General features: G+C 36.2%; 1 protein-coding gene across 2 annotated transcripts; it reads right to left on the minus strand.

Moving 5' to 3' along the window:
- Positions 1-2057: 2057 nt before the first annotated feature.
- On the minus strand, positions 2058-18215 carry LOC132165317 (CLIP-associated protein). 2 transcript variants are annotated; one of them, XM_059575817.1, is made up of 21 exons: positions 17612-18215; positions 16545-16700; positions 16390-16452; positions 13324-13392; positions 12950-13115; positions 12313-12471; positions 10420-10517; positions 9779-9853; positions 9630-9698; positions 9476-9561; positions 9278-9395; positions 8649-8747; positions 8194-8551; positions 6282-8032; positions 6039-6140; positions 4395-4499; positions 4158-4232; positions 4007-4075; positions 3732-3800; positions 3401-3502; positions 2058-2437 (listed from the first exon to the last, which is right to left on the minus strand). In XM_059575817.1, the coding sequence occupies exons 1-21, from the start codon at positions 17942-17944 to the stop codon at positions 2276-2278; spliced, it is 4284 nt and encodes a 1427-aa protein (XP_059431800.1). In that variant the 5' UTR covers positions 17945-18215; the 3' UTR covers positions 2058-2275. The 2 variants fall into 2 exon arrangements, with proteins under 2 accessions (XP_059431800.1, XP_059431799.1); XM_059575816.1 differs by having other exon boundaries at positions 12313-12474.
- Positions 18216-19128: the final 913 nt, after the last annotated feature.

Genomic DNA, 19128 nt, shown 5'->3' on the forward strand with positions numbered 1-19128 from the left:
CATCTAATGGCTGGGGATGGTGAGCCACCCCCTTTCCACTCTAGCCACCCCCAGCAATGGGGTGGCTCTGCCCCCCTTCCCCCTCTTGAGGATTTGCCACCTCTCTCCTTTTCTAAGATTTTAATTTTTTTTTAGTTTTTAAATTTTGAATTTTTTAGTATTAATTTCTAATCATTACTGTTTTAATATAACGTGGCAAAAAAATGTTGAGGTGGCTTAACACGAGTTACTTTATTGGATGGGAAACACACGGAATGTCCCATTTGAAATCTGTGAAAAATCTAAGCAATCAAATTCAATTTTTAAAAACTCAAGGAGTGATCACAAATGATAGAGGGATTTATTTTACATTTACCCTAAATTAAAACATGGCCTATTTTAATTATGTAATTAAATATTCTAGCACACGTATAAACTAAAATTTCCGCTCAACAAGTGAAGACAAATGAGTGGAGTATTCAATGGAAATTGTAGGTAAATTACAGAAACAATATTCAAGTTCAAAGCCTTATAGTTATAATACTATATTAAATCATCACTTATTCTAAAAAATTTAAGCTAATAGAAATGAATGAATTTAATTATTTAAATTAATATTTTAACAACCTCACTCAAAATTCAAAAATATCAATTAGTAAAGATTCAACACTCGGGATCAATATGTTGCTTAACTAGCAAACAATTACTATCATATTTGCACATATCATCCAAAGCATGTATGTAACATTTCATTTCATGAACCGAAAGTTAAGATGAATATCCTATTTAAGAGTGGCATATTGCATTACATGTCCCGTACATAAAAGTCAATGTGCAAAAAAAAAATAAAAAACCGGCAAATTGAAGCTATCACATCAATACCTGAGGATGTGTGGCATCCCAACTTGTTTATTGCTCGAGTATGCAAGTTACCATGCATTTAACGGTGACTTAAAAGCATGAGTCTAGCTAGTTTATTGCTTGAGGTCAAAACGAATTTCACTGGAATTTCCTTTTCACCAACTTGGCTTGAAATTTGATTTACATTTCGTGCCAAAAATGTAAATATATAGCACAACTTCACACTTGAATTTCTGGTGTGTTATTTCCTAGTTTTTTATTTTAGTAAATCATAACTTCATTGAGAGAGCATGTTGTTCTAATAATACAACGACCCAAACTTGATCCATGATCTGCTTTACTGCTACTTTGGCTACCCATAAGCCATAGGTAACAGCTTTAGCTTCCATTTTTACATGGCAAACCCAGCAATCTTGCAACGTGTTGAAAACACCTCTAATAACATTCACAAGTTATCCAAATCTACTCCAATTTTTGTCATTTGCTTTTACCGCATTCACAATATGTAATGCTTCTCCCTCCAAAAGGATTTTCTGCAACGTTGCCGTTGCCTATGCGTTGTACTCCTTGCAGCAAGTATATAACCTTCACAGTCCCACACAATAATGACCATGCTTATGCGTTCAATTGATTTGTTTAAAGCCACATCCCAATTGACTTTTATTATTCCCATTGGAGGGCTCTTCCACACCATTTGTACAATATGTACTCTACGTGGTGAAGGAAAGAGCTTCGAGCCTCGGAATAAATAAGGGGATAACGGGTCTCAAGGGAATAATAGTCCCCCTTTGTTGTCCATTGACAATGATGGGAATGAGACACTACTAATACAAGCCATAACTAGCATTCTAACAATGGCCATAACGCAGGACCATAACAATTGACTGCTTGAGGCAATTTCTGTAAACATCATCCATCATTGCTACAATTTCAGAAACATTTAGCATAGGTAAAAGTAACTACTACAGTTGTTAAAAGTGGGTTGTTCTAGTCTTAAAAGAAACTTGGAAAAGGCTTTCTTAATATTCATTCTAGACCGAACACGATGCAATTTTATGGTAATTATAGAAAGTAATTATCATGAAAACAAGAAAGTGTTGATATCATTTGAGAAAAACTGGGTTGTCATCATATAACGATCCAGTCCCTCGCTCAAACTAGTTGCAAAAGAGTAGCCAATTTTTTTTCTCCAAAAACCTTCTTCCAAACTACGGATAGTGTTCTAAAAATGTATATTACAATAGCTGCACAATAGTACAAATTCAATAGAAAACCACCCAAACAAATAAACAAGAAAAGGAAAATATATAATAAAAAAATAGAAAAAATAAAAGAAAACCCGCCTCTGCAATGCTTCACACATATACAAAATACACAACAATGAATAAGACAACACCCAATACCAACAACATCATCCTTCAGAGAATCAAACTGGCTAATCATGGTCAGCATCTACTGAAGTGCCTGTCCTAGCCTGTGAGATTCGATTAGCATATATCGTGACCAACCGCAGTTGTGTGCTGTTAAGCCCCTCCAAGTATGGCAAGAATGCTTTTCCAAGCATGATATAAATATCCACTAGACAGAAAACAACAGTCTGTACCACCCAATATTCACATACAACAAAACCATATTAGAATCAGACCAGGGAAAGAAAGAATTGCATCCATGTAAGCATGCTGATCAACATGTTGAGAGCAAGATATATTTCAGGAGTATATCATAATATCATTGTCATATTGTTCCCAAAAGACAAAGGTGAGGTGTCGGGGGGAGGGGGCGAACTACACGAGTAAGCTTTTCTCATCCCCTCATTCTCTGATTCATATGCAAATCTATTAGGTCCAACTTCTTTTCTCATTTCTGTACCAACTTCTAAATTATGAATTATGAACAAGATGTATAGACAAAGAACTTAGTGAGGCCAAAACAAGGACAAAGCAAAATTTTTGTGTGCATTCCTTTAGTCTCAAAGTACTAGTGTGTTTCACAAATTATCGGTACTTTTCTAAAGTTTAATCTCCATTGTTTCAACATTTGCACGTGTAATCACCACGTGGATAAACAAAATTGTTGGACTTAAAAAAGAAATATACCGCGCAGGAGAGTACAAAACTAAGGTGGATTATGGTAATATTGGATTAAACATACATTTTAAAACCAGATTAACAACAGATTTTCAATAAGTTTGGGCCATTATAGTTAGCGATGAAGTCATACGAAGAGGAAGTTCATTGCTTTTACACTTCTTTGGTAATGGAAAGAAGGTGACAGTATGGAAGCATAGAAAAGTATGGGGCCGGCTGAGGCTGTGTTGTGATAAGTTTGTACAGTGTTCTTTAAAGTTGTACATGAACACTTCTATCTCTCACCAAATATTTCCGGTTGTGGGGATAAGTATAACATAGGCAAAAATTTCTTCATCGTCCTTCATTTCTTCCATAAATATCCAAACATGACTAGTGACTAAAATTTTTACACCCTTCACTTCTTCTCTCTCCACTTCTCATTCCAAGCAAACTAAACACATATTATCAAGTGCAGATAAAAACATTAGTACCTTACGAACATCCGCACTTGGATTTCCAAATGCTTCAAAAAGAGCAGGCAAAAAGGAGGGTAGCTGAACCATCAGTTCCTCCTGAGACAGCCGACCCACGAGCTGGAAAATAAAAAAGGTTTTAACAAAATAGTGTAGATAAACATAGCAAAATAACTGAAGATAAACACCTTGCAGGAAATAACTCACTTGATTCCTCATTTGAAAAAAAAAGAAAAAAGAGTTGAATATGCTAAGAGAATTTCTATAAGGCTACAATTAAAACCAATCTCCTACTGAGATACTACAAGCTTGACATTGATAAATGGTACAACTCTGATGATAGGGATACCTTGGTCAAACAGTTTATGCAAGTAACAAGAGTTTTCTCATCTTCGGTAACCAATAAAGGCACGATAACCTGCAACATCATTAATTGAGAACATCTACATTATATTATGATAAATATGGGGTACACAAAGCCAACACTCATTCTATGTTATTTGTTTGTGGGGTGGGGGTGGAAATATGGAGGGAAGGAAATACTCCAGAAATTAATATGTATATATATATATATAGAGAGAGAGAGAGAGAGAGAGAGAGAGAGAGAGATTCTGAACCACATACACTTAGACATCTGAAAGGATCATACTGAGACAAAACAATAGTCAGGCAGTGCTCTGCTTCATTTGAAACCTGTAGATAAAATGTAAAGAATAAGACATGGAAAACAAAGCAAGAGCACGCTAAGTGGATTATTTCTACAGAAATAAGTTACTTTGGGAACAATAGCCTGAGCAACATGAAGCAGCTTCTCAATCACTAACTCAACGGAATCTTCCATTGCATCTTTCTGAAAGCAGGAAACCAGAGGGAAGGGGCAGGCAAAAAGAAAAATAATTAAGACATTTGTTAAGCATGATATACCAATCAGCAGGTGGGAAAAAGTGCAATGATATTGAAAACAATGTGGACAGCACCCAGCAAAGAACCACAATTTATATAAATAACAAACCTGGTTCTTAAGCATTTCAATAATCAATGAAAGAGCAAGTTCCCGAATAGAGGAATCAGAATCATCCAACACCTCAAGTACAACTGTCAGAATTTGATTGAAGTACTGCAAATATAGCATAAAAATATCATTAATTATCACATTGCATATATGTTAAAATGTTGCAAAATAATATTTTCCCTAATAGCAAAAAATTTGTTCTTCACTAACACAGAAAATTCACAACCAACTCCACAACTCTACAACTATTCAAAATTTACTGCTCAAATAGAAGAACAAGCACACAGCATCAAATCAGAATTTAATTAATAATTTATATAAGCTAACTACATAACCACTTCTTAAAAAGTAAAGCACATAAGAACAAAATCAAGTAATAACACAACATTTGCTTGGTTGGTGTCAAAGTGTAGGAAAGCACTTAAAACGTACAGTGCTACTTATCTAATAAAAATATAACAAGTGAACTCCATTAAATGTTCCATGATAGCGCACCAAGCTTGTATTTCTAAAATAATTCTCATTCTTAAATATCACCAGCTCTCAGTTACTGCTAGAACAAGGGGTGGCTCAATAAAAATTGAGGCCTAAAGCAAAAAGTTAAAATAAGGCCTTTAAAATTTTAAAATATTAATATAGAAAATTTGTATTAATTGATATGTAAAATTACTAATCAGATTTTCATGCTCAAGTTATGTTAATATATTATTCTTAATAGATAATATGACTAATATATTTTATCTTCCTTGTAAGATAAACAATTGTAAGTAGGATTTAATTAGTTGTGTAAAAAAATCAACGACACGCGATGGGAACTCGTAACAACAACCAACCAAAATAAATGGCATTACACAAGTATAACATATAAAAATCAAAGAAATAAAGAATGATAGAACCAAGAAACAAAATATTAGAAGTGATAAAAGAAAATAAAAGAAAAATAAATATTAAAAAAAAAAAAAAAAGTGGGCTGTGCTTAGTTTGGAATTTTTTAAGATTTTAAACATGCTACATCACCTTTTTTTTAGCTTTTTTTTTTTTTTTTTCTTTCTAAAACCCTCATAGCATGTCAAATTGCCTCCTCTCATTTTATTTTTCTCGAGGCCTTTTACCTTTTTTTTTTTATTTACTTTTTCTTTAATAAATTTAATATAAAAAACCTTTTTTGGGGGCCTTTTAAAAATTAGGTGCTTTAGGTAGTCGCCTAATCAACCTGACCATAGAGCCGGCCTGGGTACAACAGTTGAATCAACTGTCCTCGTGAAACAATTTCTGAAGAAATCATAAGTAAGCAACCTTAATGAATTAGGTTGATCAATTATGGCCAAGAAACAAGGTCTTCAGAATTGTAATACTAAACAGAACGGTAAACAAATTAGTCAGAAAGTAAGAGCTCAAAAGTGGTTTAGTTGTATATCCTAGTGCCTGGGCAGCTAAAGTTACAAACAATTAACTAAAACGAGAAAGTGGGTTAACTCAATACAGATAGGAAGTCATTTGAGAATACAATTAACCTCTACCTCATCACAAAGAAATTATCATCCAATCTAGCTTTCATTCTATTCATAAATGGGTACATTAATTTGCATACATTGACAACTGAAGTGCACAATGATTGTTTGAAAATGCGGAAACTGGACATACCTTAGACCAAATAGAGTGATCATTAGCCATGGAAGCTTCGAGTAACTGCTGAAGTGCACCGCGCTTACTTGCAGTAGGGCTCTCATTGTTCCCGTTGCTTATCTAAAGAAAAATGAAAAAAAGCCTTCAATACCAATGAAATTATCTAAAAAGAGGTTAAAGTATATCTTTCTAAATAATTTTGAGAAAAAAACTAACAAAACCTAATGAAAAGTTTCAAACTTCAGATATCACAGGACTCACCAGATGGAGAATTTGAGGAATGCTTGGTCCTGCATCAGGCATAGCAATAATATTTACAGCTTTCGGTTTATACTGATTAAGGTCCAACTCAGTCGGAGCTTCATTAGCATGGGCCAAGACTTCTACAACCGCCAACTGGTCTGACCTCATCAGACCATTAACGTCCAGATGAGGAGTAGACAAACCTTCCCCATTTACATCATTGTTAACATTTTCTAGCCGGCTAGACCACAAGTTCTGACCTGCAGAATTGACCGTGTAAGACATATCCTTGGTTTTGGAAGAAAGACCATCAGCATTAGAACCAGTATCAAAATTCTGATACAAGTTTTCCCGAGTTTCATCAGAAGCTGCTTGGCCAATATTTCCGGTAGAACTCCACTTCCTCCCACCATCACTATCAATGGAACCAGCAGAATACCTTCCATAGAAATTACTCTTCTTTGATGCACCAATATATCCTTCTTCAGAAGATGTTCCAACAATATCAGATGGATCATAAGAAGACTTCGGTCGTCGCTCTTTCTTGTTCTGCAAAAAGTTCATTAGGTCCACTTCAATGCGAGGAGTATATTGTTTAAGGGCTCGTCTCAAGGAATTTTGTTCTTCAACTGATAAACTAAGAATAAAATTCAGGACGGCTGTTGAATCAAAGTAGGAGTAAACAGATATAATGCACGTAACAGCTGCTTCCTTCAGCTTAGTATTTTTATCGTGGGCCAAAGGAGTCAATTTAGCAAGCCATAACTTAAGAATACCACTATTGGCATAGCCTTCAGGATTCATTGCATGCTTGTTAAAGGAACTGATAGCAAAATCAATAACAGCTAATTTGGCCTTTGGTGATCGCTGTTCATCCAGTGAGCGGAGCAAAGCAGGTAAGAGAGAATCAATACTGTAAGTTTTGCTTACAATTTCCAAGGTTGTAGCACATGGTTGCCTAACTAACTCCTTTGGGTCAATTAACCGTGAGAAAACATGGGGTAACATCCTTTCTACGTAACTCTCAAACGGCTTTCGGCAAGATGGAATAATATCTGCAAGTGTTGAGAGAGCAGCTTGTGCAACTTTATGGTGGGGATCATCCAAGTGCTGGAAAAACAGCTTCATTACCTTCTCAAAATTCTGGATTACTTCTTGAATACCTTTTGGGCCTTGCTGCAGCAAAGAACGAAGATAATTGAAAGCTGCAACCCTAGCAGACCAGTCAGAACTTGTACTGAGTCCCTCACTCAGAGCATCACTAAGTGATGCCGGACCATCTACATAATTTGACATCTCCCCAAGTGACAGCTGGTTGTCATCGAAACTCTTTCTCCTGCCTGCAGACATCCGTCCAGCAACATTCTTTCTTAAAAGCGGCCTCTGAAAATTGGGAATGTGACTGTTCTGTGATTCCCTGAAGTTTCCATCTCTGTAAGGCGTATCAACATAATGCCTATCAATGTTGGGGTTCATAAGTCGCCTAGCCTCCCTCATGTCATTAATCTCTTCAGAAGCCCTCCTAGCTGAGTATGATGAAAATGCTGGCAATGGCTCAGATGCCACATTACTTTGAGACAACAATTTACCAGAATCTTTGGAAGCTTGAATCTGGGTGATGATGTCAGAAAAAACTAAGCCACCATTTCGGTTACTACCTTTACTGATACTAGAGGCAGTTGATTCAGCCATTAAAGTGCTTGCCAGGTGATTAGAAGCTGTGACAGCAGGAGGGAATGGTGGATCACGAGATGATGGAGGGTCAACTCCTGCACTAGGGGCAATAAGAGAAGAATTTACCACTAACACATTGTTCAATTTTTAACTACTTTGAGAATCATCACAACCTCACTCAATGATTTCATGCACCGAGACTCGACAATGATTTTGCAATGAAAGAAAAATATTAATAAGCGAAGTCATTTAGTACCTAGATCCAAACTAGATGATCGGAGCATTGAAGAATTATGTTTGTCTGACAAGTCCAAACCTCTGAGCATGCTTTCAATTGCAGTGACCTTCTGTTTGCTAGAATGCAACACACTTTCAAGACTACGTTCAGTAACTTTACTACGTGACTTTGCTTGTGACAGTAGTAGTCCAGAAGACAGTGATGTCCCTGACTGTAAACTTGAACTTCTGTCCATTGCAACAATAGCAGATGTTCCATATCCAGATAGATTTGAGGGAGCAGATGATTGAGAGGTAAATGAAGTCGGTGCACCTCTATCACGGATGGAAGGAGAAGCATGTCGCCTATGTATGCCTCCATCCTCTTCATTTATTATCTGTGCAAAAAAAAAAAAAAAAAGTTCACTTCAAGCAATGATTTTTCACCAATGAAAAAAAGCAGAAAACATCCTCAAGGGAAAAAGAAACATGTACCCTTTGAATAACAGGATCAAAGGATGAAAATAACCGCCGGGAACGCTCTGGCCAAGTTTTTGCAAACATTCTATAGCACATTCTTGCAGTTGATCGTACCTGTCAATTGAAAACATTGAACAATTGTACTTACATATTGTCTGTAATCACTTTGAGTAAGAAAATATTTATTGAACTCAATAAAGAGAAGAAGAAGAAGATGATGATGACGATGAGTTCTTCACTAAAGGTGAAGATTAGCATTGCAGAAAAGAAAAATGTCAAACAAACAAGATTCTCATTCAAAATTCCGTTTCTTTTTTTTTAAAAAAAAAAAAAAAAAAATTAGACTAAAGAGAAGAGAAACACTTGACTTAGAAAAAGGAACTATAATCTAAAAAGGGAAGGATGATCTCAAAGAAACAGAAAACTAGAAAAACAACAGTCACTAAAGCATAACCTTCAGCTTATGCATGGCAAGTTCCACTGAAAATCTAATTGTGTAGGCAAAAGGAAAATTATAACTATAACTGAGATGCATGTAGGTTAACAAGGGTCAGCATAACCTATAATGAATGCCAAGCCGAAAAACATGCAAAACAGGTCCAAGTTCGTAGATCGTCAAAAATTAGAACTCAAAATATATGTACCTCACTCATTGCATCTGCAACACAACATCTTATAAAATCTTCATAAAGATCTGCCGATCGCTGTATTTCAGGCGCATCAGGCCAATGTTCCAATATCAATAGTGCATATTCACAACACCTACAGTACAAAAGAATATAAACAGTCAGTGAAACAATGACACAGAGTTATATCCTAAAAAAGAAATGGTTCAGTCATACCTTGCACGGAGTATTGCACTGCGGTCATTTTTTGCAGAATCGGCAATACGAGGGAGCACACGGGGAACTTTGCAGTTACGCAACATCTGTAAACCAAAAAGAATAAGATGAAAGCACATATAAAATAAAAAGAAAAAGAAAAGGTTAGCATTACCGTTTTTATGCAGTTATCTGCAGATTCTGCAATTACAAGTACAGTGATCACAACCAGCTTGAAAAGCACCTGATTATCATATCATAAAATTATTAAAATCTTTCAATATATAAACATTGCTATTGTCAGGAAGAAAACGTTGAACTCACTGGAATGAACGTCTCTGCACATGCCTCAAAATCTGCCAACAGCTCCTTTGACAAAAAGCATAATAGATGGCACGCCTAGAAAAAATGAATGAAAGAAGAGGAAAGAAATATATCAAGAGCTACATACAACCACAGAGATTAAGTGGAATGGACGAATTATATAAGTATTTGGAGTAGAGGTAATTCTTGGTTGCAGTGGAATTTATCAGTCATTTTTTTCACACTTTAATACAACCAAATTCCTAGTTTCTTCCTTTAAAAACTTCACCAAGACTACAGCCAGGGAATAGCATGGATATTTTCTAAAACACATATTTTAGTCTACATAATACCGTTTTTTCCCCCACTCCTGGGTTTGACTTATACAGTAGCTAGTGCAATCAAAAGACATTTCCCAACATAAGACAAAGATCACGACCAAGCATGGATGGGAAAGAAAAAGATTTATAGTTGTTCAAAAAGGGCTTTAGCAAACAATAAAAATCGTAAGGCATCCCCACTTAGAACAATAAAAACAAGTCTGAACAACATTAAACAACCAAAAGCCATAGATAGCAACTTCGATCCAATCTCCTTCAAAGGAAAGGGGGAGGAAGCAACCCATCAACTGGCTCTGGAAACACAAGAAAATGCTAGCACACCTGCTTCACTATGCTAGACCTCCGATCAGATAATTGTGTGCTTAGAGGGCCAACAAGTTGCTTCAAGAGTCCCCGGAAACACGGATAGTCAGCAGCACCTGATAGGAAAATAATTAATCGTCTATCATTGAGGAATTATGGAAAAAATAACACATGGTCAACCCAAAAGAACAAAGTGAAATTGTAGGTAGATAGAAAAGAGGGATCTAAAACTGCTGGCAACTTCAGCAGTTGCCAACATATGGAGACCAAAACACAACCAAATTGAAGATATTAGTACTGTGAGGTCAAGTTTGAGAAATGAAACCAAAATGATGGAACCCCAAAATGAACCCTTCAGCAGTTGCCAACATATGGAGACCAAAACGCAACCAAATTGATGATATTACTTCTGTAAAGTCAAGTTAAAGAAAACCGGATGGTTCAATTTAAGAGTTCCAGATGTTCGCTACCTTACCAAATTTGATAAGCATAAAGTTAGCTGGGGCAAATTAGCACACCAAGGATAATGGCAAGGGAAAGGACATAACTTCCTTGCATTTGTGTTCACGTTGAAAACTTAAGCTAATGGGAGTTTTCGGTCCAACTTTCAGCATATTAGTACTTCAGTAGGGTTTTCGGTCCAACTAGAATCAATATCAATATTCTACTTCCCAGAATTCATGCTTTGGGGAGTTTTCCCATCCAACTAGATCGACGATCTCTACTTCACAGAAGCATTCATTTAATGTAGCAATCTTTTATATGAATACATAAACTGATTTCAAGCACAATTAATTCAGTGTTCCATCTCCAATAAATTGAGATCCTAGAGTCAAGCAGAGTTGACAATCAACCTCAATGGGTTCTACTAATCATATCCTTCTAGTTCCAAAACCATTGATACATCTTAATAGCGGATCACCTCATCTTCAAAGGTTGATACTTATAAAAGAGTGTATAACATTATAACTCTTCCAGAAGTCTCAAGTCTTGTACCTCATAAGTACATTACACTACAAATTGAATGGTCATAAGGATTGACGTATGGAAGAAATGGTTTCATCTATTTAGCAATTTAAAATAAAAAAATAATGACCCACAATTATCTCGAGCACTTTCCATCGAAAGGTCCTCTTAAGATCGATATAATGCCATGTTTTCAAGTACATTCCTTGTAAATTACCAAAAACTAATCAACTAAAATAAAAAATAAAAAATAAAAAAAAAAAGTAAAAGAATGGGTCATGCCAAAAAGGGTGTTGAAGTTGTTGGCCGGCTAAAGAGGTCAATGGAAAGTTCATTTCATTTTAAAAGTTTAAAGGGTGGCTCCTCTATGCTTAATGTGGAGCATTCAGAGAAATTGGAATGCAAAGAGCTTCGAAGATTGTGAAATATCAGTGTTAAAGAGTTAAAAGACGTAATGTTCAAATCTCTTTATGCTTAGATGGTGGTGTACAATAGTCCTCGCTTTTCTAGTTTTGCAGAATTTCTGTACTTACTTTCTTTTTTTTTTCCCTAATTTGGGGTCTCTTTTGTATAATTCATGTGTACTTAAGTTGTGCCCCTCTAAGCCTTTAATGAGATTAATCTACTTATCAAAAGAAAAAGTAAAAGAAGGTGAGAAACAGGGGGGAGAAATCTAGAGCCTAGTCCACAATGCCACCAATAACCTCTATTTTGCATACATGCATGCAAAGACATTCACACACAAATATCCATAAACACATACATATAATATTGCATTTATAAAATATAATAATGGGAGTGAACAAAACAATGACCATTGGAATCCCCAGATCTCAAACAACATTAAAGAAGAAAAAACAAAAAAAAAGAGTGAGAGAGTGGGTAAGGCGAGGAGGAGGAGGGAAAACAGAAGCACGACAGACACATAGAGGAGGGAAAACCAACCTCCAGAAACAAGGCCTTCAACTTTCTGCATTGCAGAAATCCTGATAGACCAATCTTTTTCTGGTACAAGGATAGAAGCAATCTTCTCAATTTCGCGTATTAGCTCCTTCTCTGAGTATACTTTAATAGGTTCTATAGGTTTTTCTGTGATATCTCCTTCTGCTGCAAAGAAATTGCATTCAATATCAAATGTCATTAATTCTAAAGAGAAGGCAAAGACAGAATATACCAATGCTTAAAGAAATGCTCTCATACCATGAAAATTAAACTTTCCAAGTTTGTTGCTGACAGCATCAATATTTTTCAAAAAAAAGCCCATGAGCTTCACATATAATTTCAAAATGCCCATACAGTAAACAAAACTTAAAATATTTTTATAGAAAATCCAATATGTGGTCAAAATATGAGGGTTTTGCGATAAACCCTATATAAGTGCTCCTTTCAAAAATGTAGACAAACTAACATCTAAGACATCATACTTTGAAATTGTTGGACTCTTCAGACCATAATTTGGAAAAGGAAAAAAGCTAGGGAAGTATGTACATAAGTGCCAGAACATAAATTTTCATACAATTCAAAATATATATATGAATAAATGTCAGAATATTCACAAAATTTGAGGTCAAAGTATCCTAACCTCCAAAAAGAGACATCTCCCTAGATGAACTCTTGGCCTTTGGACTACTTCTCTTGTGATTAAGGCTTGCGGCTTTAATCTCTCCAGCAGCAAAATTACCTGCAAGTCCATCTGAAGAGCGAACTTGTGGTTCTATCCTCTCTAGCCTGGCATTGATATCTTTCACCTGCAGTTATAAATTGTATCATAAGACAACAATTAAAAGAAGTAATAACATACTTTTCAGGTTGTAAGTGTAATGACACCAAGTGGTCTATGCTACAATTTTATTGTATACAACAATATCTGAATTGTAGGCACACAAAGTAGCCTACATGTGCAAGATATAAAACATAAAGGAGGGAAACAGCAGATTAAGATGGGAATATACTCACCATGGATGTTGGAAGATGGTGGCGCTGAAGTTCATCACGGAATTGAGTCCCAGCCTGTGCATACATCTCCTACAAAAAAACAAACAGAAAAGATCAGATTGATTTGTCCACAAGTCTATCACATCGTTCCACTGAAAATACTCGGATGTGATTAGCAGAACATCTGTAAAAACTCTAGCGTGAGATTCGAGTACAACAAAATTGGACCTTCCAGTTACGTAGCAATAGTGCTACCAATTACTATAGCATTAAATACACCTTCCAAAACACCAATTTTCCTTATCATTTGACGCTACACATCAAGTGAATGCATCTATCTCATAAAACTTGCATCATGCCTTCCAAAACATTAAGTTCAATCATATAATGCAACAAATCAATAGATGAATCTTTCCAGGAAAACCACATCAACTGAGAAGGCTTGTATTTTCTAGAATAAGTAAATCATCGAGAGAGAAGCTCCAAAGATCAAAGATCACATCACTACATTCATAGAAAGATCAAATTTATATTGATCCATACAACAGACTACATGTAACAACCCATGGAAAAGCGCTAGCAACATCTATCACCCCAAAAGGACTAGTTAATTTGAAGCTTCCATAAAATTCCTTATAAAGCACAGTTCTACCTAATAACATCAGGCCGTGTAGTACTAGAGCACTGCATGACGTGGCCTCTAACAAGGACGTCAAGAGTTTAAAAGGAGGAGTTTATAACACTCCAGTCCCATATTGGGAAGATAAGGAGTAACCCACATAGAGTGGATGGTTTATAAGAATAGTCATAGGTGTTAAGTCCCATAATGCCTAGTTATGAAGAGAAACTGAGCTTTATAAGGAATTATAGGGAAGCTCCAAATTGACTAGTCCTTTTGGGGTAATATGAAGATGTAGCTAGCGCTTTTCCCTGGGTCATTACACTACAGGTCTTCGAACAGACCCATGTCACAAATATTTTCCCTATAAACGAATAAAATCCAGGTCAAACCACCAAAGACAAAGGATTCACTCAAAGTGACAAGAATCCAACGTATATGTTACAAAAAACTCCTCTAATTCTCTCAATGAATGGTAATCTAAGTAATTGAAGGAGGAAAGATACCCTAAAACCTAAAAAGCTGACAGATGCCGAGGAGACTGGAGATGGAGCAAGTGAGACCCCTTGCTTACCCTTTTTTTTTTTTTGATAAGTAAACGAATTTTATTAAAAAGCAAAAGGGACTCCCTGGTTACTTTGCAGCAAACTAACTAAACATAACCTCATCCAAATAATTTAACAAACACAGAGACTCAATGGGGGCTCATGAAACGTCCAGGGGTGAAACTCCAAAAGTCAAAAGTTAAAAAAATATATCCAATCCCCAATTCACCCAAATCATCTTTTCTATTAGTTTGTATACATGTACACCTAACTCCCCACTCAAGCCCGCACACTAAAGAGGGGTGAAGGCCATGAATTCTGAGATTTTGATGATTTAAGCCAGGCAACTAGTAAATGGCATAGGACTCATTCAAATAAAAAGGCACATACATATTAAGTTGATGCAACAAGATCTTCTGGGCAGCTATTACTCCAATGGCTGGCATAAAAAAAGATATCTAAGCTAATATCACAGCTGCTCGAATTAGGGACTGATCCATTTACAGTTAACAAGTTTACATAGCCCTAGCAACTATTCCTTTTTTTCCCTTGATTCAAATGATAATGGCTTTGACAAGCTAAATCTTCCACACATTCTACAAATATATGATCGCCAAGCCTGGTACCACAGGCTTGTGACCCAGTACGGGGACATTAAGGTGGTTAGAAGGTTTTTAAAAAAATTATCAAAAAAAAAAAAAAAACATTCTTCAAATATATGAGCTTTCTCTAATCTATTCCAGTTCGGGCCGGCAATTTTTTACATGACTCGCGAACCCACCACGAAATTAAAGCGTTAGAGTTGAGGAGTCTAACCCGTTTAATTAAATGGGTCGAATTATGATTGACTTATATAGTCTTATATCTATGCTTTGACACAACCTAAACCCGACACGCAACAAAATAGCAAGCAATTTTTAACATGATCCATGAACTCGACACGAATTCAATACAAAATTAGAAGGTTAGGATTGAATAGTTTAACCCATTTAATTAAATGGGTAGAGTTAGGGTTCACCTATATGATCTATACACATGCTTTGACATGACCTGAACCCCAAACACCACCCCTAATTCCAATACCATAACCTTTTATCATTTTTTTCCATTTTATAGCACACATCCTATTTGAAGTCATTATCCTTAAAAAGTTACATATCACAAAAGCGCTGGTCACATCTACGTTTTTACTCCAAAATGACTACTCAAGTTATAATTGGAGCTCCCTAAAAGCACTTATTAAGTCCAGTCTTACCTAGTTAAGAACCAATAGGGGACTTAGCCCTCATGAGCACCTCTTATAATCCATCCACTTAATGTGGGCAATCCATCCACCTAATGTGTAACTAACTTTCTATTGTGTCACATTATGTCATCATGATTGAAATAGAAAAATAACTGAAGTCATTCTATGAGAATTTGGCGATGCATTTAAGCAACTTCAGGTACTCATGGTGAATCTTGACATAATTAAATTGTTGGGTAAGAACAAAGTCCAACATACAGTAAAAGCAAGCTTCCACAAATGAAACCACTGTTAATCCTATACCATTTACTCACTTAAGGCTCCCTAAGTACGTCTCTCATGCTATCTTCAATAAAGAATCTACAGACAAAAAGGTGCGACCAAAGCCCCTCAGAAATCAAGCTGACCTTCTAAAAAGTGAGAAGCTCAACCTTATTAAGATTGGGCCTAGTGGTCTCCCACCCTATTATATCTATTATAGGCAGAAGGGGGAAAAAATAAAAGAGCTTAAATTTATATGATAACAAGTTTCAATGTCAGCAGCAATTCTAATTGTGTACTATATTAACAAATTAAACTCACTATAATAATTAAACCCAGTAGTGAATGGAGCTGATCTTTAAGATCAAGTAACATATAAAAATTGAAAAAAAAAAATGCCAGAGGATAAGACCAACCTCAATACACAATATAGCCGCTTCTCTAACACCGGGATTGGAATCATTAAGCATCTGCAAAATCTGATAGTGGAATAACTTATAAACTTAGTCAATTTTCCTTGAAAAACTTGTACCACACTAGAAAGATATAAGGTTTTTGTTGCAATTTATACCGGGGGAAGAATAGCCCGCTGCAGAGGAAGCTCGGTAGATGCAAAAAGACCAATTGCTGATGTGACAGTACGTACAAACTCTTCTCTAACCCTCCAGCTTTTGTGTGTCCAAGCATACGACCCAGCTCTTTCAACAATGATAGTTGGAGATGAAACCTACAGGCACAATTTTAAGCCCTTCATCTTAGCTATATACACCTACCCAGTTTACATTATCATAAAGTCTCCCTAAACATTCTTATCTTCTTCAAATACATTGCAAAAAAAAACGAGGACAAATGCATTATTAGAGATTAACGCTTTTTACAAAAGTGTGTCTTTGCATAGCTTGCAATAATAGCAAATAGAATACATTTTATGCCTAACCTTGCCTAGGCATCCATTCCTCCGCCTGTTACACATAATGGATTTGGCTCAAGTGCTGTAAAAAAACTACAGCATATGTATTGTAATTTTTTCAACGGTAAAATTTATTTTTATTCTCTCTCTCTCTCTCATAGAAAACTTGGAATTAAATCTGAAGAGCTGAAAAAACTACAGCACATAAGCCAAATCCACATATAACATATTATACGCCTACCATGCATTCGTTACACTTAAAATGGCTTGAAATAGATTTACTTTAATTTGATAATAACCCAAACAAAACTATCAAAGCAAAATAAAGAAAAATCCCACAAGACACAACAAAAATATAGGCAGAAATTATAATCACAACAATTCAATCGTACGTGGACATATGTATAACTTGGAATAATTACGACATTAACAAATGCATTTAATTAGAAATTAACGCTATTTACAAAAGCGTGACTTAACATAGCTTTCTATAAGATTGCAAAGTATACCACATAGAATAAGTTACAATCGGACGCTTAGGAATTCCGTTTAAATTGGCTTAAAATAGATTTTGTTCAATTTGATACAAAACAAACAAATTCACCGAAGCAAAAGAAAAAGAAAGCATAAAACATAACGAAATTAGAGGAGAAACAATCACACAAAAAAAAAAAAAAATCAATCACACATGCACATTACACACTCATATCTAGCTCTAGATTTCGTACCTGCATGAGAGTGAGCAGGAGGCGCCTGGCAGCGTCGCGGACAGGCTGCTTGGCGTCGCCAAGGCGGTCGACAACGGCGGGGACGAGTGCGTTGAAGTGGAGCTTGAGGTGGTCGCCGGAGAGCACGGCAGCGGAGTCCAAAGCCTGCAGAGCCCCCTGCGAGACTCTGAAGTTATTGTCCTTGAGGAGATCCAAGCAGCAGTCCACGAGCGCCGTCGTCTCCGCCGAACTCAAGCTCTTCCGCGAGCCCTCGAGCACCTCGTGCAGCCGCTCCACGCCGGCCATCCGCTCCTTCGTGTCCTTGGCGCGCGCCAGCTCCAATGCTTCCTCCATTGCCGCTCGGATCTGGTCAGGTTCGCCTCAGATCTGAACGCGATCGAGCCCTAAACGTTGGGGCATAGAGAGAGAGAAATGTAGAGAGGGGAAATGGACGGAGGAGACAGTGCGACTGCGATGCTTCAATGTATACTGCAAAGTTTTGAGTGAGTGAGTGTGTGAACGCGAAAAATGCAGAGAAAGAGAGGGGAGAGAGCGAGAGAGTGAAGGTTGCTTTACTGGATTGACGGGGGAGGAAGATGATGAGACTAATGTGGTTGGAGGAGGTGGTGGTTGTGGAATTCGCCACCTATTTCCTTCGAATTTACGGGTTGTACCACTGTGCTGTTAGCCTGTTAGTACGGTCTTTTCCTTTCTTTTTTTTTTTTCTTTTTTTTTTTTCAATTCTGTCTAATTGCAATTTTGTAGGGAAATCCTTATTTTGATATTTATGAGGCATTATTGAAAACTTAATTGTGAAAGGCTTTGAAGTATAAAACAAGAAATGAATTAAGCAATCAATTTCCATAATGATTATTAGAGATTAAAAGGGATTGAAATGCTTAGTTAAAGATTAGGAATTAAGGAATTGAATTTTTGTTTAATGATTATCTTATGTTAGGTACTAGTAGATACGAAGGCATATTTTTCAATGTTATAACAATACTAGTTATTAATGCAGGCACAGAATAAGAATAATAATACTAGTTATTAATGCATCAAGAGGGCATTTCTCCCCTTTCCCAATTTCTTTGTGTTTTTCAGTATAAAAAATAAAAGGGCTTGTCTCGTATCGGTTAAAGAGCAAGAGATAAATGAGTTTATAAGTTTTATGCATCCTCTTCTAATCAACAATTGTTTGAATGAGATACCCTCCTTACCCAATTCCCTTGTGTATTGCGTAGAAAAAAAAAATGGCCTTGTCCCACATTGGCCAAAGAACGAGAGATGAATAATTGATAAGCTCTACGGTCCTCTTTTGTGGGTTTCACTTATGGCTCATTCTCTCCTATTTAGCTTTTAGTGTCATTTATCTCCTTATCCAGTTTCCTTGTGTATGGCATAGGAAAAAAAAAAAAAAAAAAAGGTCTTGTTGATGGAAGAGTTTATAAGTTTCACGGGTCTTCTTTTAGGGCATGTTTGGGATTGCGTTTGAGAAACAAAGCTTTTAAGTCAAAAAGAGTTTTTGGGCAAAAACTTTA

Source organism: Corylus avellana, chromosome ca11, assembly GCF_901000735.1.
Source record: "Corylus avellana chromosome ca11, CavTom2PMs-1.0".
NCBI lineage: Eukaryota > Viridiplantae > Streptophyta > Magnoliopsida > Fagales > Betulaceae > Corylus > Corylus avellana.